At 34.3% G+C, this 25,769-nt stretch overlaps 1 protein-coding gene across 4 annotated transcripts in view; it reads right to left on the bottom strand.

The window, feature by feature from the left end:
• aux (cyclin-G-associated kinase) overlaps window positions 1-25,769 on the bottom strand; it is a 482,129-nt gene that overhangs the window by 334,207 nt on the left and 122,153 nt on the right. For all 4 annotated transcript variants that reach the window (XM_090404291.1, XM_090404283.1, XM_090404277.1 and 1 more), the window contains exon 8: window positions 20,964-21,099. In XM_090404291.1, the coding sequence (XP_090260417.1) occupies window positions 20,964-21,099 (136 nt within the window). The remainder of the gene's footprint in view (window positions 1-20,963; window positions 21,100-25,769) is intronic.

The following is a 25,769-nucleotide window of genomic DNA, read 5'->3' on the forward strand; positions in this document are numbered from 1 at the left end:
TTGCTCACATGTTTGGGGGTGGAGCACCTAAAACTTATCTAAAAAATTTTTATGTTATTCAGAGGAGAGCAATTCAGCTCATTGATGATCTCTCTCAGAGATTCACTTCAACCTCTATCTCACACACATACTGTGTTTCAGCTTTGTGTCATTTCAACAATGACCACTGAAGTACCTGCTCCACTGAACTGGAAATTATCATTCCTCCATTTCTACTGCACCTGTTAATACAAGAGCAACAGCTGTCCAAACACTCCTTTACTTTGCAGCTGCAAAACACAATGAACTTGCTTTTCTTCCTCCTTTATTCCATCTATCTCCATCTTCTGGAACAGCCTATCATAAGTATTTCCACTACAACCTGTAACTATTCAAAAAAAAAAGTCAAACTTCCATCAAAGTCCTCGCTTGCACCCCAGACATGGCACTGATGTGCTTGTAGGTCCTACGGCTTCTCACGTATGGAATGAATATAAACACTTGGAAAATATAATTTATTAATATAGAAGTGATTATCAATTTACTTGATGCATTTCACAATAAGAAATGACATTCAGGATCTTTAAAGGTGACAAACCCAATCATTTCTTGCAAACAATATGATTTAAAAGATACAAGCTCTGAAACATCTGGTATTAAAATTAATTTCTGGTATTTTAAACACGTTTCTAAACGTAAAACAGGTCTTTTAAAATAAATAATATAAACTGACATGTTTCATAAGTCACTAGATTACATCATCAAAGGTACAAGACTTGTCTCTTAAAAAGACTAGAAAAAAATTATGTGTGCAGTAGATGTTATCAGAACTTCAAAATTAGCACATATAAACAAGGTGACTAGAAAAAACCACTGTATTAACTAATCTGTAACCAATGGATAATGCTAGTTATTGCCAAGTTCTGTGGCATAAAGCATGTCACATTCCAGTTCCACAATAAGATTTTTGATGAATGCAGACCAGACTTGGTGTGGGATTGTTTCTGTTGCATTGTGTGAGGATATAGAGCATTTCTGTCGCTAATCATAACACAGGTAACACAGTTATTCATTTCTTTTTTTCTGACACACTGGAAATGTAAGCTCTTTCTCATAATGCTTTTTTCATGCCTACCTTTTAAAACGGATGGTGGTGTGTTAATACAAAGTTTTTTTCCAGTCACTTTGTTTACATGTGCTAGTGTAAAATCTCATGTGATAAGTTATTCTATAACTCTATCGAGTTTGGTTTTACAAGGGTCTTAAATCAGAATAATACATAAGATATAAAGCAAAGATTGTGTAAAGTATATATATAAGAAATTAGTTATAATGTATGATATTACCTGTAAAACAATTGTGTTAACACAAAGGAAAATAATCATTCTCTATAAAAGTAATGAGTCAGCAGGAAAGTTGCCTAGTTTAGTAAAGAACAAAGAAAAAGCCCTGAAGGAAAAAGTCACAGGGACTTGTGAAGGTTAAAATTCATCAAGAACAAAGATTTCAGTGAAAGCGTGCAAAAGTTGACGTCGACACTCCTGAGGATAGGCGTGAAAATTGTGGACATAAACACAAAGAATGGGAAGGGATATTTAAGCGATCTGGTGAGTAAGAATTGAGGTGGTTCACTGGATTCCCCGGAGTTCATGAGTGTTCCAGAAGTTCTCAAGTACAGACGTTGCCATGCTTTCCGCAACCACCAGCACCTGTGGCCAGGAACCGATAGAAAAGTATCGAAGATGAAGTCCAGGTCTCCCCCAGTAATTTTTCCCCCGATAGAAAAGCTTCCAGTTGTCAGCTACAGAGGAAGAGAAAGGAAAGGACATCACTCGGAATTTGCATAGAGCCAAGCCACCATTAAAGATGAAATGCATTGCCCCAATGCATTTCATCTTGCCCCAGTATCCTAGTGAAACAAGAACCATCCTAATCAAGACAGAGGAATGAGATGTCCTAATGGAACTTTCGTTGGATACAACAAACTGTTTGTGAAGGAATATCTGTGAGTAGCTGTAATATGTTGATACTCTTGTGTTATGGATATATGGAACTGTGCAAAGGTATGAAATATGTTGTCTTAATTATGTATAATTACTGTGTTGTATAATAGCGTGGTGTACAGTGTTGTATTGTAAATTAGCGTATGATAATCAAGATTTAGGTAGGCTAGGAAAGGTAGCCATCACTAATTATTTGTCTCAAATCTATATGCATTTCTTAGTTAGAATAAATGACTTGTAAATAAAAATAAATGACATGCAGATCTGATTCTTGCCAATGCACTATTGCAAAAAAAAATTAGCTGTGGCAATTTCCAGTAGGAAATTGCCATGACTAACCTAAGAGTTGAGTAGGATAATGAGAGCTTTCTGTTAAAGTGAACCTCTGCAATGCTGTTATTCCACATTTCAATCCGTAACTTACGCTTGGAAACTCAGCCTGGGTAGCATAGTCAAAAAACAAATTTGCCAGACTGAAGAGCGTAAGGGACTGAATAAGTAGTAGTCATATTGCTGGTGGCAATTAAAATTAAAGCCGGTCATATGTACGATAAAGATTAAGGCAAGGCAGGAAAAGGGGGGAACATAAATTCAGTGAGAGTTAAAACATAAAGGAAAAACTTTAGCTCTTTGTAGACAATACAATAAATAGTACATACTATTAAGTAAAACAATTATAAACTTTACACTACTTTTGAAGTTCTGATAACATCTGCTGTGTGTACTTTTTTTTCTAGTAATTTTATATGAGTCTTGTACTCCTCATGATGTAAGTTCAAGAACTTATAAAGCTTGTTATAAACCACAAGAAACATTATTTACCGCTGGTCAGCAAAAAGTATTATATTTTAAGAAACAATTAGAACAGCATAGTGAGATTAAATAACAAAGTTATAATAACCCTGATATTCTGATCTCAATACTAGAATTATTTTCAAGAGCACATTTTTTTTATAGCATGCCCTTAATGTGACCTCTGTATGAAACTACAAGAAAAGTAATTAACAACTACAAGACATATTAGAATAGCATGAAATTAATTTGCACACATAATTATATATTTATTCCTTCAAGTTGGTTTGATTTATAGGGAAACCTAAAAAGTGCTAAATGAGAAAGTTTGGTTGACCTAGAGTTTACATGATAAATTTGAAGAGGTAGAGTATACATCTCAGACAAATGTATTTAGTATCCACCTAGTAATTATCATTCTAAATCTCTGTTGTGAATTTTCCCTCCATCAACAGTGGCATCTTTATAGTAAAATAATGATCATCAAGATTTGTACAGTGGCAGAACCACTTCCTTACCCCTACATATTGCAGGTAGTATATTTATAGTAAAATGTGAACTCATATATTTGTGAATGTGTGACTTCTGAAAACTTTTTTTTAAATCGGTTGTACTGTCTATGAAACAAGAATATAATTTCTTGACATTTTTAATTTATTAATTTTCTTCAGAAAAGAACACACCTTTATTAAAAATACAAACTTATTTAATACCGACCATTTAGAGACATCTTACATTATAGCCTACCAGTTTCGCCAGCAAACCGTCTACCTTTTTCAAGGCATTTACGGAAAGACATAAAACTAGTAAATGCAAATTGAAAGGAACATAAAAACATTGTAAACAAACTAATAGCTATGGTTACACGTTCGCGTGACAGAGACTGAAAGGACTTATTGTTCTTATTCATTATCACGCATGTGTGTTTGTTGTAAACGTGTAATGTGATTACTGGGTAGCTGCAGTTCAGATGGATTTAGAGAGAGGATCAAGTTTTTCCACGAACTGTTTAGGATTGCACCCTGATTTCTATTGAGGTTTCCGCCAGTTATTCTATTGTGGCTTCCTTGAATAAATGATGTCTGTAGTAGTCATCCAGATATGGCATGGAGCTGTTTTGCCACTCTATCGTGTGGTTAGATATACAGAAATGATGTGCTAAGCTGGAAGAGATACTTCTGTTGTGGTTTACATCACCAACATGTTCTTTTTGTCCGATTTCTAAACTCCATGATGTTTGTCCAATGTAGGCAAGATCACAGGAGCAAGGAACGTAATATACTCCTGGATATTCGTAGAATGCCACCTTATCTTTTGGGGATCCTAAAACCTGTCTGATGCTGGTGGTTGGTTTCAAGACCACTCTGATGTTGTAGGCTCTTAGTATTCTGTCTATTTGATAAAAAATTGACTTGATGAAAGGGATCACTACAGTAGAAATGTGCTGGGAGCTTGATTCTTCTTGTGTGGGGTTGTCACCATATAGATATTTTTGATGATGTTTGGAGGATATCCATTTTGTGATAATGTATTGGCTATTAGTGAGAGTTCAGTCTGTGTATCCTCCTCTTCTGATATAAACTTTCTGGCCCTATATTTCAACATGTGGATAATGCTCAGTTTGTGTGTCTTGTGATGGTTTGAAGTATAATGAAGATATCTTCCAGTGTCTGTGGGCTTTCTGTAAATAGATAATTTGACACTATTGGATTGTTTCTTTATCAAGATGTCTAAAAAATGCAGTTGGCTGTTGTTTTCCACTTCCAGAGTGAATTTTATCCTATGTATTGAGTTGATTTTATTCACAAACGATTTTAGGTTTTCTAAGCTGCCTTGCCATATAATGAAGATATCATCAACATATCTCTGCCATATAGATGGTCTAGGGGAGATTGTGGAGACTTTCTTTTTCAAGTTTTTTCCATGAAAAGGTCTGCACAAGATGGCGATAGTGGGCTTCCCATTGCTAGGCCTTCTAATTGTTGGTATATGGTGTTGTTGACCTTGAAGAAATTAGATTGAAGGCAGTGTCTAAACATCTGTGTGATGTTCAGATGAAAGAGATCTTGGATGATGTTTATTACCTCTTCTACTGGTACATTAGTGTAAAGGGATACAACATCTAGACTCGCTAGCATGTCTGTTGGTGCAATCTTAATGGCTTGGAGTTTATTTACAAAATGTTGACTATTCTTGATATAGGATTCTGTTAATCTTATTTTATTATTTAATAAGTTTGCTTGGAGTTTATTTACAAAATGTTGACTATTCTTGATATAGGATTCTGTTAATCTTATTTTATTGTTTAAGAAGTTTGCAAGATGCTTTGCCAAAAGGTAGGTTGGGGATGATCTTCCATCAACGCTTGGATAGAGAGGTATATCCTTTTTATGTATTTTAGGTGTCCCATATATATAGTCTTGGAGTGATAGGATGTGAGGATTTTAGTGTTCTCTTCACTTCTTCTGGCCAAATGTTACAATTTTTGATTAGTTGGTTTGTTTCATTATGATTTTTTATTGTGCGTTCTCTGTCTAGGATCTTATAGGTGGAGTTGTCTGATAGTAATATGTTTAACTTATCATAATAATCTTTAGAGTTAAGGATAACTGTTGAATTTCCTTTATCAGACTTTGTAATAATGATATCTTTGTTTTTCTTCAAGTTGAGAATTGCCTTTCTATCATAAGGAGATGTGTTGAGAATAGGTTGTTTGGCTTTGGCTAGCATTATTGTACTTTTGAATCTAATTGATATATGCACGTAAACACAAGAAAGATATTTATTTAACCAAATATTTTGGTCTGGAAATAGCACACCATCCTCAGTGGTATTCTGCTATTTCCAGGCCGAAATATTTGGCTAATTAAATATCTTTCTTGTGTTTATGTGCATATATCATTCAGGCTTATGTCACAAGTATCCTTAAAACAGCAAATTTAAATCTAATAGTGTTGGTTACGTTTTGCAGCAGTGGATATAAGCATTTTTCAAATCCACACATGAAATCCATTTCAGGAATGTGTTTGGGGTAATCGCAAAGTTAAAACCATTTTTGAGAATGTCGGATTCATTTTTTGTGAGACTATGATTCGACAAATTAAAGATCACTTTGTTGTCTGGAAGGTTGTTTTGTGTCCAATATTTTTTCTTGTAAAGTTCATTGAATTTCCTAATCTGTTTGTCCTTATAAAGTTTGAAAGTTTTTTCATAACTGCGTTGTATCGTTTAATCTATTTGGTTCCATATGGTATATTCTAAATTGTTAGAAATGTCATCAAAGAACTTGCGGCAATTAATATCACTTTTATTTAGTTTGTATCTCTTGTGTTGAATCCTTTCTCTTACAAGTGCCAATGAAGTGCATAAATAAATTTTTTTAGCTGATATTGAGTTGATATGACCTCTGACTATGACGAACTTTGGAATGATGGAGAATTCTGTGCAAGGAACATTAGGCGGTTCAAAAGTTTGGCCTTTCTGCATTTTTCTCTTTCCATGCACTGAACTTTGTGTTTCATTAAACTGTTTAAACTAAACATATTTGGCTGTTTGATAATTAAAAATACAAACTTATTTAATACTGACCATTTACAAACATCTTACGTTATAGCCTACCAGTTTAGCCAGCAATCTGTCTAGTTTTTTCAAGGCGTTTATGGAAAGACATAAAAACTAGTAAATGCAAATTGAAAGGAACATAAAAACGTTGTAAACAAATTAGTAGCTAAGGTTACACGTTCGCATGACAGAGACTGAAAGGACTTATTGTTCTTATTCATTATCACGCATGTGTGTTTGTTGAAAACGTGTAATGTGATTACTGGCTAGCTGTAGTTAAGATGGATTTAGAGAGGATCGGGTTTTTCCACAAACTGTTTAGGATTGCACCCTCATTTCCGCCAGTTATTAACACTATTGTGGCTTCCTTGAATAAACGATGTCTGTAGTCGTCATCCAGATATGGCATGAAGCTGTTTTGCCACTCTTCTTGTGGTTAGTTGTACAGAAATGATATGCTAAGCTGGAAGAGATACTTCTGTTGTGGTTTACATCACCAACATGTTCTTTTTGTCTGATTTCTAAACTCCGTGAAATTTTTCCGATGTAGGCAAGACCACAGGAGCAAGGAATGTAATACACTCCTGGATAATTGTAGAATGGCACCTTATCTTTTGGGGATCCTAAAACCTGTCTGATGCTGGTGGTTGGTTTGAAGACCACTCTGATGTTGTAGGCTCTTAGTAATCTGGCTATTTGATAAGAAATTGACTTGATCAAAGAGATCACTACAGTAGAAATGTGCTGGGAGTTTGATTTTCCTGGGTTGTTACCATATAGATATTTTTTGATGATGTTTGGAGGCTATCCATTTTGTGATAATGTGTTGGCTATTACTAAAATCCTCATATCCTATCACTCCAAGACTATATGGGACACCTAAAATACATAAAAAGGATATACCTCTCCGTCCAATCGTTGATGGAAGATCATCCCCAACCTACCTTTTGGCAAAGCATCTTGCAAACTTATTAAATAATAAAATAAGATTAACAGAATCCTATATCAAGAATAGTTAACATTTTGTAAATAAACGCCAAGCCATTAAGATTGCACCAACAGACATGCTAGCGAGTCTAGATGTTGTATCCCTTTTCACTAATGTACCAGTAGAAGAGGTAATAAACATCATCCAAGATCTCTTTCATCTGAACATCACACAGATGTTTAGACACTGCCTTCAATCTAATTTCATCAAGGTTAACAACACCATATACCAACAATTAGAAGGCCTAGCAATGGGAAGTCCACTATCGCCATCTTGTGCAGACCTTTTCATGGAAAAAACTTGAAAAAGAAAGTCTCTCCACAATCTCCCCTAGACCATCTATATGGCAGATATGTTGATGATATCTTCATTATATGGCAAGGCAGCTTAGAAAACCTAAAATCGTTTGTGAATAAAATCAACTCAATACATAACAAGATAAAATTCACTCTGGAAGTGGAAAACAACAGCCAACTGCATTTTTTAGACATCTTGATAAAGAAACAATCCAATAGTGTCAAATTATCTATTTACAGAAAGCCCACAGACACTGGAAGATATCTTCATTATACTTCAAACCATCACAAGACACACAAACTGAGCATTATCCACATGTTGAAATATAGGGCCAGAAAGTTTATATCAGAAGAGGAGGATACACAGACTGAACTCTCACTAATAGCCAATACATTATCACAAAATGGATATCCTCCAAACATCATCATCAAAAAAATCTATACGGTGACAACCCCACACAAGAAGAATCAAGCTCCCAGCACATTTCTACTGTAGTGATCCCTTTCATCAAATAGCCAGAATACTAAGAGCCTACAACATCAGAGTGGTCTTCAAACCAACCACCAGCATCAGACAGGTTTTAGGATCCCCAAAAGATAAGATGGCATTCTACAAATATCCATGAGTATATTACATTCCTTGCTCCTGTGGTCTTGCCTACATCGGACAAACTTCATGGAGTTTAGAAATCGGACAAAAAGAACATGCTGGTGATGTAAACCACAACAGAAGTATCTCTTCCAGCTTAGCACATCATTTCTGTACGTCTAACCACACGATAGAGTGGCAAAATAGCTCGATGCCATATCTGGATGACTACTACAGACATCGTTTATTCAAGGAAGCCACAATAGTGTTAATAACTGGCGGAAACCTCAATAGAAATCAGGGTGCAATCCTAAACAGTTCGTGAAAACACCTGATCCTCTCTCTAAATCCATCTGAATTGCAGCTACCCAGTAATCACATTACACGTTTACAACAAACACACATGCGTGATAATGAATAAGAACAATAAGTCCTTTCAGTCTCTGTCACACGAACGTGTAACCATAGCTATTAGTTTGTTTACAACCTTTTTATGTTCCTTTCAATTTGCATTTACTAGTTTTTATGTCTTTCCGTAATCGCCTTGAAAAGGCTAGACAGTTTGCTGGCAAAACTGGTAGGCTATAATGTAAGATGTTTGTAAATGGTCAGTATTAAATAAGTTGGTATTTTTAATTATCAAATGATCCAATATGTTTAGTTTTAACACACCTTTATGTTACCTTTCTTTGTACCTTTTAAACTATAATTCTTATAAAAACTAGGAGTTCTAAAACATTAGAAAAATAAAAAGTTATTTAAGAATAAATTACTTATTCACAAGAATGTTAAAAGTCAAAATATGTACAAGTAAAATCTTATTCACATTTAAAAATCCAAGCTTTTGAAAACAATGCTGAAATATTTCTGAATTAACATGTTTTCTGAATTCCAAATTATTACTATTATTTTCTTAGGCATTCGTGGAGTCAAAAACTCATTGTGGGAGGACATCAACTATACTTCAGAACAAATTGCATCTACCTCTGAGAACAATTCATTAACCGCCACACAAAAATTCTAGTTCACAGCTAACAAAATTCTGGTGATTCTTCTCTCATATATTAAAAAATCTGCTATCAATCTTATAAAACACTTTTAATAACTTTTCTATCATATCATCTCCTTTTCTGTATCTGAACCAGCCTTTGTCATAATCACTGAATCTCAGAAACCTTTAAATCTATCCTCATAGAGAGCAGATCTATCACAATCACAGTAATTTGCCTTTGAAACCTCTCCATCACAAGATAGAGGAAATATATTGGCTGCTACAATGGCTGGTGAGGGAGGTATAATGGAAAATGTAACAGCATGCATTGACAAATTTGCACAATGAGTGCACTGTGGTCACACTGCCCCCACTTGGGGAGAGCAATCATGCGGTATTAACCTGAAAGTGCCACACATGCAAAATTTTCTATTAAAAAAGGATGTATGTGGAATTACAAAAAAAAAAAAAAAAAAAAAAAGGTGATTATGACAAAATGAGGAGTCTGTTTAGATAATGCCATGGAATAAGAATTTGGAGGAAAGAGGGGAAGTTAGCTAGCTGATGAGGCAAAAAAAAACAGAGTTATTCTGCTATGTGGCAAGTAAAAGGAATAATGACTATGGAAAGATGACTTACTATTTTGCAATTATTAAGATATTTCAGTGCCAGATGTAACGTTGACTAATGATAAAATAGTTGAATTGGAGATACTTCTGGCATTGCAGACCCTTACTGTGAACATAACCATGGGATTAGATGGCATATCAACCTGTATATGATGAGAATATGCAAGGAAATTGGCACTTCTTCTGACCATGCTGTTTAATTTGAGCTTCATTTCTGGGAAGGTATACCAAGAAAGTGGAAAGACAGCAAAATAATTTCAATGCATGAAGGACATGCCAAGACAGAAGTCACAAGGTTATAGGCCCATCAATATCTCAGAAGTGGTAACTAAGGTAGTGGAGAACTGGGAAAAGACAGAATTCAGGATTGAATGGGCAGTAATATGATATTTTATAAGGAACAACACGGTTTCATGAATGGTAGATCTTACTTTAGTAATTTGCTTATCTTTTATACTAAAGTGACAAATGAGCTGTATAAACTAACATAAACTTCACAAAGTTCAATAGCATAAACGTCACTGAGCTTTGTGAAGACATCTGACAGGATTCCATATTGAACTCTACCGATTGGAGCAAATTGGGATGGATATGAAGCTACTGACTTGGATAAGAGAGTGGTTGATAGACTGATATCAGGAGTGGTATACAGGGAAGGTGAGTCCACCTTCCCCATATATATCACTTGGCAAGTGACTAGTGATATACTGCAGGGCTCAGTACTAGTCCTCTTCTGTTTAATTTATACATCAATGATATAGGAAAAGATTTAAGAGGAAATAATCAGTGTTTTGCTGATGATGCAAAGCTGGAAAGAGTGATAGTCAATGAAGATGATGTAGATCCAACAAGGTGACTTAAATAGGTTGGCAGTGTGGGGCAGGACTATGTCTAAAGGTCAAGGCTATGTCATACACTTTGGGATGAAGAAATCACAAGCTAACTATATTGATGGAAAGGAAATTAACTGCAGGAAATTAAGCCAGGAATTTGAAGGTTATTGTTAACAGGGAGTTTTAGAGGACATATTGCCAAGATGGCCAAAACAGCACATCAGATTATGTGGCTGTTGAAGAACACACTCAAAAACAGAGATAAAAGTTATTATGCCCTTTATAAGGTTTTAAAAAAGCCATATCTGGACAACTGCATGCAGATCTGATTCCTTGGATTTCATGGAGACAAAGTGGTGGAGAGAATCTGGAGGTAAATGACCAAGAGAGTGACAAACCGCTCACAGCCACCTCTGGAAATGCATTCACCACCATCCAAGCAAAAAATTCTAGTCTTTACAACCTTACCAACCACCACACTCTTATACAATTTCTAGGAGTGACTCATAGCAGGAAAGGAAGAACAAAAGGTCACCCCTAGAAACTGTATAAGAGTGCAACAATTAGCAAGGGTGTTAGAAGTAGATTTTTTGGTTTGGAGGGTGGTAAATGGGATGACTGGGTTGCCAGATGCAGATGTGAGTGATTCATCAATGAATGAGATCAAGGAGAGGTATGATAGATATGTGAACAATGGTTAGAGAGGGATCTCCCATGATGAGCCTGCCTCCATTGGGATACTCAAAAAAACAATAATAAACTAGCAGTCATTATTCTTCGAACATGCTTCCAGTCTCTTTAAATCATTTTGCAGAATCTCTATATCATCTTCATTAACTTCACCTTCATTATTAAGCTATCACCTATACCCAGTTGTATGTCATCAGAAAACAAACAGATATTTCTTCTTAAAATCATTTCCTATATCACTGATGTACAAATTAAATAGCAGCAGCCCAAGTACAGGGCCATGCCACACAACACTAGTCAACCACCCTCTTCTGGATTCACTTCTCTCACATATTACACTCTGTTATCCCTATTATCTATATCACTAGCTTCATATTCATACTGTTTTGCTTCAATTTATGTGATTTCACATGGCATCCTGTCAAATGCCTTTGACAGGATGCCATGTGAAATACTGACAAGGCAGTTTCATACTATAGCCATTTTCTTTACCCAACTCAATCGTCACTTTATTATAAAAAGTGAGCAAATTACTAAAGACTAGACCTACCTTTCATAAAATCATGCTCCCGCTGAGGAGTATCATATTCCTGTCCAAACATTCCCTAATTTTGCCTTTTACCAACTTTTCCAATACCTTGCCCACTACTCTTGAGACAGTAACTGCAATTTAATTTGCTGTTTATCCACTTTCCACTCCCTTGGCACTTTCCCAGAGCTGAAACTTTAGCTTGGTTAGAGGAATCACCAATTCCCTTGCACATTCTTGTAACATGGACTGTTATCCCATCAGATCCCATGGCTGTATTTGCATACGGTTCTGCAATTCATCTACCTCAATTCTCATATCTGGCACTACTACAAAAAAATCTGAAAGTGGTTTGCATTTATTTTTCGTGTTTACTGTTCTTTTTCTGTCAAGGATATTCATCAATTTAAAAGGAGAATTTTGCTATGATGCGATTGTAGTTTAATGATTAACATTAACAAAATAAGAAATAAATAAAAATTACATTATATATGTGTAGGCAGTGGTACTATTAGTGCATAGTGAAACAGGAGCACATTTTTAGGTGTCCAGAAAGAACAAAAACCTCTGGGAGTTTCTTCATAATTATTTAAGTAAAACTAACCCTTGATTTACATGGTGGATTGGTTAAGCAAAACTACTATGTAAATGAAAAAAAAACAAAAAAAAAACAAGATTAACATTTCCATAGAAAATGAGGAGATAAATACTTAATTGAGTGTTACAGTACCTATGTATTTTTTAAAACAAATTAAACTACCCAAAATAGCCACATGGATAACACTGGCCAACAAAAAAAATTTTTTTTCCTGCTGATTATGATCTGACACTTGTTTTTTAATAATTTGGGTGTACTGATTTCAAATATCAAACCCATTTTTCTCTATCATGTCAGGTTTTTCCTCTATGGCATTTTCTTTTTGCTAATTTGTAAGTTTTTGATAGTTTTAAGGAGGCAGTACTATTTAGAGGATCAAAAAAATCAATTTTTTAATATTATTTTCTGAAAGTATGTACTTTTAAAAATCTGTTCCTAACTTTTTATCAAGAAATTCAAAAAATTCCCGAAGATATAGCCTATTATTCAAAGTGGTGCGCAGATCAGAATCTGAGCACTCACCGCTCTCGCTTGTTAGTAAACGAATAAATGCATAAGAACCTGCAACAGCACATACTGGCGCTTTGAATGCGAGAGAGGCCGATAACCGACTTAATACATTTAGGTGATGAAAAGTAGGTGATGACAACTGCCTAAAACAAATGAATGCTATATGCGTCATAGCGGATAAAAAACGATCAGAATCAGTCAATCGTTAATCAATCGTGAAAGTAATGAGCGCTTATAATGTTTCAATAAAGTCTCTGTTTTTTTTTGTCTTGTTAATTGCATGTTAGTCGGCAGTGAAGAAAATACATCATGTCTACTACTCGAAATTGTGTCAATAGTGTAGATTCCTTCTGCTACATTTGTGGCAGCTTTACTGTTCCCAGTCAAAGGACAAATATTACTGATTTCATTAAGAAAAAGTGTACTTTGCATACTTTGACATAAAAATTGCAGATCAGGACAAGTCATAGGCTCCAAATAAAGTGTGTAAGTCATGTGTAGAAAATTTATGACAGTGGAGCAAGGGAAAATGCCAAAAATTAGCTTTTGGCATTCCAATGATTTGGCGTGAATCGAAAAATCACGTAGATGATTGCTATTTTTGTTTAGTTCAGACTTCTGGTTATAATAAGAAAAAAATTGTGTATTCAAATCTTGACTCAGCAATTCGGCCAGTTGTTCATTCCATTGAAATAGCCATGCCAATTTATAAAGGACTTCCTTTACTTGAGAACGAGCATGATCGGGATATGCCAGATGTTCTTGAGGAGCAAGATCTGGATGTTGATTTAGACAATGAAAATTTAATTTCTAGTTCTGGACCTCAACGTTTTACTCAAGCAGAATTGAATGACTTAGTAAGAGATTTGGGCCTATCAAAGGAATCATCGGAATTGTTAGCTTCAAGATTAAATTAAAAAAAACTTACAGGAGCAAGATACGAAGATAACTTTTTATAGTAGCAGGGAAAGTAATCTTGTACAATATTTTAAACACGAGTGTGGGTTTGTTTACTGTAACAATGTGTCAGGTTTACTAACTGAAATGAGTGTTGTACAATATCATCCAAATGAGTGGCATTGATTTATCGACAGTTCAAGCAGAAGTCTCAAGTGTGTCTTACTACACAATGGGAATGTATATGGCTCAATTCCTATTGGCTGTTCAGTCCACTTAAAGGAAACATATGAGAACATTAAAAAGGTTCTGAAGTTATTAAAATATACAGACCATAACTGGATCATCTGTGTGGATCTTAAAATGGTGAACTTTTTACTTGGCTTTCAAAGAGGATATACAAAGTTTCCGTGTTTTCTATGCTTCTGGGATAGTCGAGCTAGAAACCAACACTGGAGTCAGAAACATTGGCCTCTTAGAATATCCTTAAATGTTGGAGAACAGAATGTTATAAATCAACCTTAAATCGACAGAGAAAAAATCATTTTTCCACCTCTACACATCAAACTAGGTCTTATGAAGCAGTATGTTAAAGCTTTAGATTTACAAGGTGACTGTTTCCAATTCATATGTGAAAAATTCCCACGACTTAGTTATGAAAAAATTAAAGCCGGTGTATTTGATGGACCGCAAATTAGAACTTTAATGAGAAACCAAATTTCATCAACTCTATGAACGAAATTGAGAAAGAAGACTGGACTTCATTTACGATGGTTGCTAATAATTTTCTTGGAAACAAAAAAGCGTGCAATTACAAAGATCTAGTGGAAACAATGCTTGAAAATTTCCAGCGCCTAGGTTGCAACATGAGCATAAAGCTTCATTTCCTAAATAGTCATCTTAATAATAGATTTCCCGAGAATTTAGGTGCTGTAAGCGATGAACAAGGCGAAAAATTTTAATCAAGACTTCAAAACTATGGAAGATCGGTACCAAGGAAGATGGGATTCTCACATGATGGCCGACTACTGTTGGAGTATTCAAAGGGATTGCCAAAACAGAACACACAGCAGAAATTGCTACAAACAAAAATTTATTCCCTGAAACTCATGTGTAAGTAAAATTGTTATTTTTTTTATAAATGTTCTTGTAATTTTTAATGAATATTGTTAAGTAGTTATGTATCTAATTATCGGCCTCTCTCGCATTCAAAGCACCAGTACGTGCAGTTGCAGGTTCTTAAAAATTTATTCGTTTACTAACAAGCAAGAGCAGTGAGCGCTCCGATTCTGATCTGCACACCGCTTTGAATAATAGGCTATATCTTCAGGAATTTTTTGAATTTCTTGATAAAAAGTTAGGAACAGATTTTTAAAAGTACATACTTTCAGAAAATAATATTAAAAAATCGATATTTTTGATCCTCTAAATAGTACTGCCTCCTTAAAACTATCAAAAACTTACAAATTAGCAAAAAGAAAATGCCATAGAGGAAAAACCTGACGTGAGAGACAAAAATGGGTTTGATATTTGAATTCAGCACACCCAAATTAGTAAAAAACAAGTCTCGTATAAAAGTCAGCAAAAATTGTGTTGGACTGTGTAATATATGTATGAAGCTTATATATCTTATATAAGATATATCTTATATAAGATATAGAAAATCTTATATCTTATATAAGATATATAAGCTTCATACTCATATTATTTCAATAACATTCAAATGTTATTAATTTTAATGAACACTTCACACTGCATAATTATTGACATATAAACATGCCGAAGTTGGTTCAGTGGTTAATTTTTTTATGTAGAGATAACACAAAAAAAAATTAAGGATAATAAAAATGTGCTATAAAACAAAATAAATACTTTTATTTAAAAAATTTATAATTCAAGATACAGTACAGTATACACTGCTTGGAAAAAGTCAATGGACAACCCGATGGCCAAGGTGCATCATGCCATGTAATGAGTCACATGTCTGTATCAGTTATAAACTGGAGGAATATGATGCTCCAAAGTCAGTGCAACTGTGTCCGGATGAAACGGTTGTGAGAAGTGAGCCAACGGAGTTTGAAATGGCATTGTGATGCCATGTTCTGTTAGGCAAATTGCTGACAAATTGTGCCATCCCAGATCAATAATACCATACTGAGATGGAAGGGTAGAGAGTCAAATGCAAGTGCTATCTGCAGTCGCCGACCCACCACACTCACCGAATGTAACCACAGGGTGCTATGAAGGATAATAGGTAACAGTATATTGAACTCTGCATTCAACCAGCATATTGAATGCAGAGTTCTAAACACTGGAACACAAATCTGAACAAAAACATTCAGAACTAAGGCTCACAACATGGGTTTCCAAGGTAGGAGTGCAATATGCAAGCTGCACATTACCCAAAACAACATGCAGCATCATCTTCAGTGATGCAGAGTGCATGCACAGTGGGATGTGGAAGCTTGGAAAGCTGTGTTATGGAGCAACAAATCACACTACACCCTCTACTAAGCAGATGAATGAGTCTGACGGATGTACAGTGAACATCTCTTATCAAAGTACGTAACCCAAAGTATGAAATTCGGAGGTGGTGTGATGGTATGACCCTGTTTTTCCTGGTTTGGCCTCGGACCTGTTTGTGATGCCACAAACACTGAACTCCAAGAGATATCTAACATTCTGGACAATGCGATGCTTCCTACTTTGTGGTGTTTCTATGAAACTGACCACTGTCTCTTTCAGCAAGACAACCATTTCTGAAGGCAGCTGTTGTAATTGCGTGGTTTGTGGACATGAACATTAACCCACTTGACTGGCCTCCACAGACCCCTGATCTCAACCCTAATGAACATCTGTGGGATGTCAGGTGAGGTCAAGAGACATCTGCCCCACAACAGTCCAGGACCACATTAAGCGTCTATGGGAAGAATGGCCCAAAATTTCCATTGTTCACTATCATACACTTGTGGAAAGGATGCCTTGTACGACTGCTGCAGTCATCTCATCAAAAGGAGGGCTGTTTGTTCCTCACACTAGGGTGTCCACTGACTTCTTTCTAAGCAGTGTGTATATATATATATATATATATATATATATATATATATATATATATATATATATATATATATATATATATATATATATATATATCAAGTAACTATGTGAGATATTATGACAAGTCTATTTAGTTAGATGTTGTTTGGTGCTATGGAATAAGACAACTGGAATGAAAATGACCCTACATAATGAAAAAAAGATTCCCTCCCACAGACACTACTGCACATACATGCAAGCATAACAGTCTGTGGGAGGGAATCTGTTTTTCATTATGTAGGGTCATTTTCATTCCATTTGTCTTTAATTATACTGGTTGCTAAATATAATACATAGACTGTAAATGCTTAAGTACTATATTTAGTATCTCCCCACCCACCCAAATATCATGATCTTTTTAATTTTGCCATTCATTCTGGCTACTTTACTTGGAAAGGTACCATTTATAAACAGATTGAGGGTATAGTCATGGACTATTCCCCCCCCCCCAATAGCCAATTATATGTAGCATTTTGAAAAGCATGCTCTTGATACTGCTATTCTCAAACCTTCTATCTGGTTAAGATACAATGATGATATGTTCTCTATTTGACCACATGACTCAGACACACAGCATCCCAGAATTCAGTTTAGTGTAGAAAAAGAAAATAGCCTGCACTTTTTAGATACTCTAATCACACGTCTTCCCAATAGCATCCTTTCTTTCTCAGTTTACAGAGAAACCACCCGCACATGTAGATACAAAAGACAAACCTTTCCATCATCCCCCCCCCTTCAACAATATGGTGTTATCAAAACCCTTGTTAATAGATCCAGTCTCTGTTTAACCCAGGCTGAACTTACAGCTGAATGCTGTTTTATTTGCCAGATTTCTTATCCAATGGTTACTCTATATATATAAAAAAGCAACAATCAATTGTCAATTGTTCCTCCCATCCGTCTCACTATTAGCATAATATTATCACTGTTCTTTATATCTGAGGCACCTTGGAGATAAAATAGCCAGAACTCTAAAAATACACCAAAAATCTGCACCACATTCAAACCTTATCTGAAGCTGGCTGCCCTCATCTACTCTCCTAAAGACCCTCAATCTCCTCTTTGTTTCAGGTGTTTACAAAGTTCCTTATTCCTGCAACTTATATTAATGGGGGTCTGGAAAGTGCTGACAAACACCTAGAACAAAAATGATATTAAACAAACAGATAAAACCACAAGGATCTATAAGTTGTCAGTCATGAAAATAGTTGGATGAAAAATCAGGTGTAAAACAATGATGCACATTATCACCATTCTTATTCATCATACATACAGATCACATTATGAAAGAAAGTGGCATTAAACTTGATATCAAAATTGGAGATATCAAACTTAGCGCTTTGCTTTATGCAGATGTACTTCAAAAACACATCCAGTGCAAGTCTCCAGGATTATAACTAAATTGCATAACAGCTCTAACAAATTTGGCAATTGGCAATCAGATAAAAAGACCAAAACTATGAAAATAAGCAGGAACATAGAAAACTTCAACTACATTCTCAATGCAGTTGAAGTTTTCAATGTTCCTATAGAACAATTAAAAGATTTCAACTATAGAAACAATTAAAATATAATGGAGAAAAAAACCTATAGAACATTTAAAATATTTCAACTATTTAGGCAGCTTTTAATGAAGATTGCAAGTTAAATCTGCTGGGGAGCCAGTTGAATAAATTTATGTGGAATAAGAGAGAAATTAGTCAAAACACGAAACTAGCAGCATACAAGACAGTGTTCAAACCAGTTTTAAGTTATGGATCTGAGAGTTGGCTTTGAAATAAAGCACTTTAACAAAGACTAGAGACAACAGACATGAGGGTTCTGAGAAAAATTAAGGGAGTAAACCGATGGCATCAATGGCAGAATCATATTAAAAATGAAAATATTAGAAACAAACTTGACATTGTTAGCATTCAAGCAGGTCTCATCTAAGGTGGTATAGCTGCTTAAATAGAATATGTGAGGAAAGGTTACAAGTGCTTGATACCAAGATGGCAGGAAAGAGACTTGGAGGAAGACCAAGGTCTAGATAGATTGATTCAGTCAGAAGTTTCCTCAGAAGAATAAAATGTTAAATTCTACAACACTGGAGTGCTGACAAGTCATAAGACTAATTTGGACAAGAATTGTTGATACGAGATTAATAATAAATTAATTAGCAAAGATAGCAAGTTAAATCTGGAAATAAACAACAGAATAAGCAAATCTAGTATTGGTGGGGAACCAGCTGAATAAATTTACATTAAATAAGAGAGAAATTAGCCAAAACATGACACGAAAATGCTATCATAATAGCCTGAAACACCCATTAAGAGTATATATAAGTAAATTGATGATGACTATATTACAGAAATTGGTATGTTTTCACCTGCATAACAAACAATTTCAATTATTATTAATTTAATTTACTGTGCAATCTGTGGCTCTCAGCAAATTGTTTATCTGTTCCTAAGTCAAGTTAATAACACATTTTTTACACTGATTATCTTGTTGTTCTCTTACACAGTAAAAACCATTGATTTTCCAGCAATGGGTGGTCCAACACCAGCTTCAGTCTGGACAAAATTATGAGTGTAATTAAAATTCCCATGACCACCCGACTAGGAAAATACAGATGTAGATATAGATATATATATATATATATATATATATGCATGCTTACTTAATTACTTACATTTGTACCTGATGGTGTGATCTCTTGATCATGAATGATTTTTAGTGTTAAAAAAAAAAAAATTTGCTTTCATGTCAAGGATAAACACAAATCTATATCCACTTGCACTGTATCATTTATAACTAAGGAATTTCATTTGTTCACTTAATTCACATTTAATTTAAATATTAGATGCAAGTTTCTAGCTGTCCATTGTACTTTAGAGACATGCAAGAACTTAAATTCATGGCTCAGAGTGTACTGATGAATTATTATGCAATTTCCATTGGCATGACAAAACAGCTAATCCAAATCGCTTGAACAGAGCATGCTGGAAAATTGGTAGTGTATCTTATTATTATTTTATTTTATTTTTTGACAGTTTCAACATATTTTCATTACCAATACTCTCATCCTTTTCATGATATTCATACTTTTCTTCAAACATTTACTCTTCTATCACAAAAAAGATAGGTTACTAGCAATTTAAATACTCACACAGATGACATTCATGCTGTAAATATATTGCTACTGCAAATCAGTAAATGCTATGACTGACTATTTGGTCAGAGTACTCGAGTTTCATTTTATTTCTCATAAAAATGTAATATTCTCGAAACCTAACATTTGGTTTCAAGATTTTCCTTGAGATTATGCTGAATATTCAAGCATTATTTCATGATTTCTTTCAGCACACAAATAACTATCTTTACTGAGACCTAATAGCAATATCTACAGGCACATATTTAGTCATACCATTCATGGCTGGTTTTGGCTGGCAGTATCTGTTGTAGAAGTACAATACAGATGAACTTTCCTTACAAAAGTGGGAGCAACATTACATAATTAAACATACTTATGTTATAGTCTGAATGAATTCTTTTGCTTGGAAATAAGGAAGTTGAAATTACACTTGTAGTAAGTATGTATAAATGTTTTGCAGTTTTTTGAAGATACAAATTGAAGAATCCTATATTTAGAGTGCATAAACAGTAGCTCAATTATGTCTATGAACAGGCTAGTGTTTAAATTTTGTAGACAACTAAGGCCATAAAGTGATGTTATTGTTTGTTAAACTTAATGTGGATAGTCTGCATGTTAAACAAGCAGAAAATGAAAAATCAGATTCTGGAAGGAAAAAAACTACCATTTCCTTGAGACTAACTAATCTCTCACTTTAATTTAAAAAGTCAAAATTTCTCATTCTGAATAAGATTTAAACCCTGATTTTTTGAAAGAAAGTGCATCAAGCTCACATAAAATAAAAATTTTAAACAAGACAAAATGCCAAAAAAAGTTTATAATTAATGTTGCAGTAACAATACTTACGTATTAAATCATGAAAGATATCATACTGGGTATCATTTGGAGGAATGTTGTATTTTGCATTCAATATTCGCAACTTAGCTGAATCTTCGAATGGATGCTCACGGAAACATAGAAGAAACAAAATGCATCCCAAATCCTAAATTAACAAGAATATAAGCTAGTGTGCACAGTACTAATATACAATTTGTTTTGATTATAATTATTCAGAGATTAAGTACTTAACAATATTCAACTCAATATGAAAATAAAGATGCATTTATTAATTTATATATTAAGATTATATTAAGTGCAAATATATATTTGAAACAAAAGGTAAAATATAAGAAGTGAACAGGAAGAACCAATGAGTGTAGATAATTAAAGTTGTTTAATTAAGTATTAAAAAGTACGCATATAAAGGTACACATGAATTTATAATATGAAATAACGTACAAAATGAAACTTTTATTCTAATTAATATTTCAATCTTGTTAAAAAGACCATTATCAATGTAAAAAACTCTCAAAAACCAACCAGCATGAAAAAGGCATTTTTGTCAATCTTTTATAGTGAATGGAGTTCACTGCATCAACAGCAATAGGAGAAAATTTCTATATTGATATTTAACAATGTTTAAGAATTCAACTTAAAATCACTGAGGGAGATGTGATGATAGTGTTATTTAATCGATTTTTCATACACAATTTTTTTTTCCAATCTCATCCACAAAAAATTAGTAACCTACAGCACAACAGTATAATGTTCTTAAGTGAATATCACCTACAAACGGTTGAAACCTATCGTACATGAATACCATGAGTAGGTTAAGGATTCAATCTAGAAACCCTCCTCAAGATCTAACATGGAATTTTTATTCAAACTGCTTCAGGCTTCCAATAAACAGGCTGGTGTAGTCTTACACTAGAAGATGAAATTCAAGTCATACAAAAGGCATTTAATGCCAAACCATTCCACAGTAGGACTGGTACCATAACCTGCTGGTTGGAGAACAGAAACAATATTTGGTCACTAAAACAAGCAACTATCGTTGAATTAATGATAAGATAATTTGGGAATCCAACTGCAGAGACAAAACATGGTACTCTCTCAAGCGACGTTAAGCTATCAAATAAGCAAAGCAGCCACACAGCGCACACAGGCGAATCATTTACTACTGAAAATCTTTCACAAGCATCATGCCACAGTAAGAATCAAACAAACAACCTGTTTTTAAGTCATGGATGTTATTCACTGGGCTGTCCAGTTTATCATTAGCATATTTGCTTACAATTTATTATACCCTAAAATAAAAAATATCAACAGATTTAGATCCTGTATTCAGCATAACAATGAATTCTGAATCCTAAGCTATATCTATGTTAAAATTTCCATGTGAAATCCTACTAATCTTCCACAGTATATCCAGCTTTTAGAGTAAAGTAAAATTATGTTATTATATCTGCAACCTTCTTATCACTGACACATAGAATAAATGCATATAGCTGTATGATTAGACAGAAGACCTCACTACTGAAGGATCCATATAGGTACTCCCCACAATATGTGACCATATGAAGTCACAACCAAAATTTCCTTAACAAAGTTTCAATTTAGATAACTGTATTATAAAAATGCCATGATAAATTCATTTCAAACTAGACTTCATATTGTGTACAGAAAGTACTGATTAAAACAACACCCATTATTAAGATAACATCCCATGGAAGCATGAGTCATGCTTTTTAATAGGCTATTACATGTATCAACTTCCTGCTTGATTTCCTGATTTCTTTCAGAAGTTGTGATTATAGTATATAACTCAGTACTAGCTTAATTTTATTTGTATGTATTCACTTTGTTTTGTTGTGACATGCAAGAAAAGAAATAAATAATTCCATCTAAAAAGGAAAATTATTATAGTGATTTGGGTAGTAATGAAAGCCATAGCTTTTCTTTCCTGACCTCATTTTTGTAAATAAAATGTCTTATGGATGGAAATTTTACTATTTATGAAAATGATTGAAAATTATCAGCATGATGTTCTTAATAGATACCTTTAAGAGACGATGTTTTTGATTTTTTATACCGCATCAATACCGCACCAGGACACAGCAGTACATATAGTAATTGGTTAGTAGGACAATCACAAACATCCATGCCCTTGGTGGGATTCAAACCCACAGACTGTTGGCTGGAGAGCAGATAATCACTGCCAACCAGGCTGGCAGGGATGATTACAGGATACTATGAAAGTAAAAATGTAAATCTAATCATGTAGTAATAACTTCCTCTCAACAACTTTCCTCTAAATTTTCCATTTATTAGGACTCAAATATTTCTAGAACTATTCCACTTCTGCATCTATTCACCAAATCATGGTCTTCTGCTGGGGGTTTCTCCCTCCTCCTCCTCCTTCCTTTTAACATTCTGGCAAAAAGACCAACAGATGTGTCCAATTTACTCCATAGTACTAGAACTCTGTTAAATGAGCATACCACTTTAGATTAGCTAGACTAACACATTTTGAATGTGTTAGTATGATCAATCATCATTTTTAAAATTAATTTACATAGCATAACTAATATGATTGTTAACATTATTCTTCTACTGATGGCATTCATTAAATATACTAATTTTTTTTTTTTTAAGGACTTGTATCTGTGGTCTTCAGCTCTCTTTCAAATGTTTTACTTCTGACCCAACTCTCAGATCCACACATTAAAATTCATTTGAACACTATTGTGTACTGCTGGTTTAGCGTGGTTTAGAAATTTATATGAATTTCTCTTCATATAAATTTATTTACCTTTCCAAAATCAGGTGGGTATACGGTCATTTTCATCTTTAAACATGCTGAGAAACTCACAATGTTCAGACAACTTCTTGATTTCTTTTTAATATAGTTCATGTTCAAAAATATTTGCTAAGTAATATGTTGAACCAAAATCTTTTTACTCATTTTAGAGAATTTTTAAATTTCTTTAATCTGAACATTCAAAATTTCTTGTAATTTTTTCTCTGAATCAGTCATTAAAAGTATATCACCAGCATAAACAGTATTAAAATCTGCATGCATACAGTCAGTCTGAGTAGTTATGTCTTGTACATAATTCTTCTGCTGTACAAATTAAATAAACTGAAAAACAGTCCATGGTTTGCTACTTTCTTAATTTTCATAAATGTGTTCAAAAGACTGTCAATTCTAATTGCCACAGTTTGATTCAAGTATGGATTTATGTCTTAAATATTTGACAAAAAACTAGTTCTAAGAGTCTGCAACCTTTTTTTTGAGTGAAGAGCCATTTTTGATCTAATTTAAAAAAAAATCCAAAATCTGCACCTCAGCTGAAGCAAGGATGAGGGGTTGGGGATTTATTAAAATATATATATCGAAATGTTATTTATTAATCCAGAATAAAATAAAAACATCTAATTAGGTATGACTTAATGTTACTTTTACTGCTGAATATTTTGAGGTCTCTAAATATACAGTCATTTTCATCTTTGAACATGCTGAGAGACTCACATTGTTCAGATTATTTCTTGATTTATTTTAATATAGTTCATGTTCAAAATTATTTACACAAAGAAATATGTCGAACCAAAAACAGAAAAAGTCTAAAAGAAAATATTTTCAAATTTATATACATGTCGAGCAAGCTACTATATGTTAATTTGACACCTTGCAGTACATGTGATCTACTTATCTACACTTTAGTCTACATGTACAACATGTGTTTGTCGTACATGTAGACTAAAAGTCAAAGAGCCACATTCACACATTCAAAGAGTCACATGGGGTGCTTAAGGGTCAAAGCTGTATAACTGAGAGGAGACCTCCACATAGCCTTTAAAGGAATTTGGAGAACCGACCAGGGCTTCTGACCTAATGTCCAATCCTCACCTTCCCGTGGTGCACCCTGTTGTGTATCTACTTGGATACTGAACGAACGAGGATGGGCTGGCAATTTGGGAATTAGCCGACCAAATTGTATTCTTATTGGTTAAACCAAAATAAAAAATGATGGTACAACATGACAAAATTTCATGCCGGCTGGGGCATCGCCCGGTTAAACAAGGCCCCCACTGTTTTCGCCAGGAAACCAGGGCGAACAGCGAAAAGTCAGCTACTGGAACAAATCTGAAAACAAACACAAACTCAACTTCACCAGAGTTAAAGATCGGTACTATCAACATACGAAGCCTGAATGGTAAAGAAATGGAGCTAGCTGAGGAATTAGATAAGTACCAGATCGACATAATAGGGGTGACGGAAACAAAAAAGACCAAAACTGGTGAGATCTTTCTGAGCAATAAATACAAAATGTTATATTCAGGCAATGACAATCGAGGAAAAGAAGGAGTAGCCATAGTATTCAACACAAAATACAAGGCTAATCTTCTTGAATGGCAGTCAGTCTCAAGTAGAGTAATGTGGGCAAATATGAGAATGGGGAACTGGACAATGAGACTTATTTGTGCCTATAGTCCCACAGAAGGCTCTACTAAGGTAGAAGTGGAGGAATTTTTTGAGGCTTTAGAAAAAGCAACTGACACAATGAAAAAGGAAAAGTTGGTCCTTGTTGGGGATCTAAATAGCAGAGTAGGAAATGATTGTGAGACATACAAAAATATTTTAGGAAAATTTGGAGAAAAGAGCAAAGCTAATAATAATGGCAAATATCTGTTGGATTTCTGCTCAGGACATGGACTGGTTATTACTAACACCATGTTCCAACATAAAAATGTGCACAAATTCACATGAAGAGAAGAGGCTAGGAATAAGAAAAGTCTCATTGACAATGTTATTGTTGATAGTGATGTTTT

The sequence above is a fragment of the Typopeltis vanoorti genome, chromosome 2 (genome assembly GCF_054136105.1).
Source record: "Typopeltis vanoorti isolate ZY-2024b chromosome 2, IOZ_Tvanoo_1.0, whole genome shotgun sequence".
In the NCBI taxonomy this organism is placed as follows: Eukaryota; Metazoa; Arthropoda; class Arachnida; order Uropygi; family Thelyphonidae; genus Typopeltis; species Typopeltis vanoorti.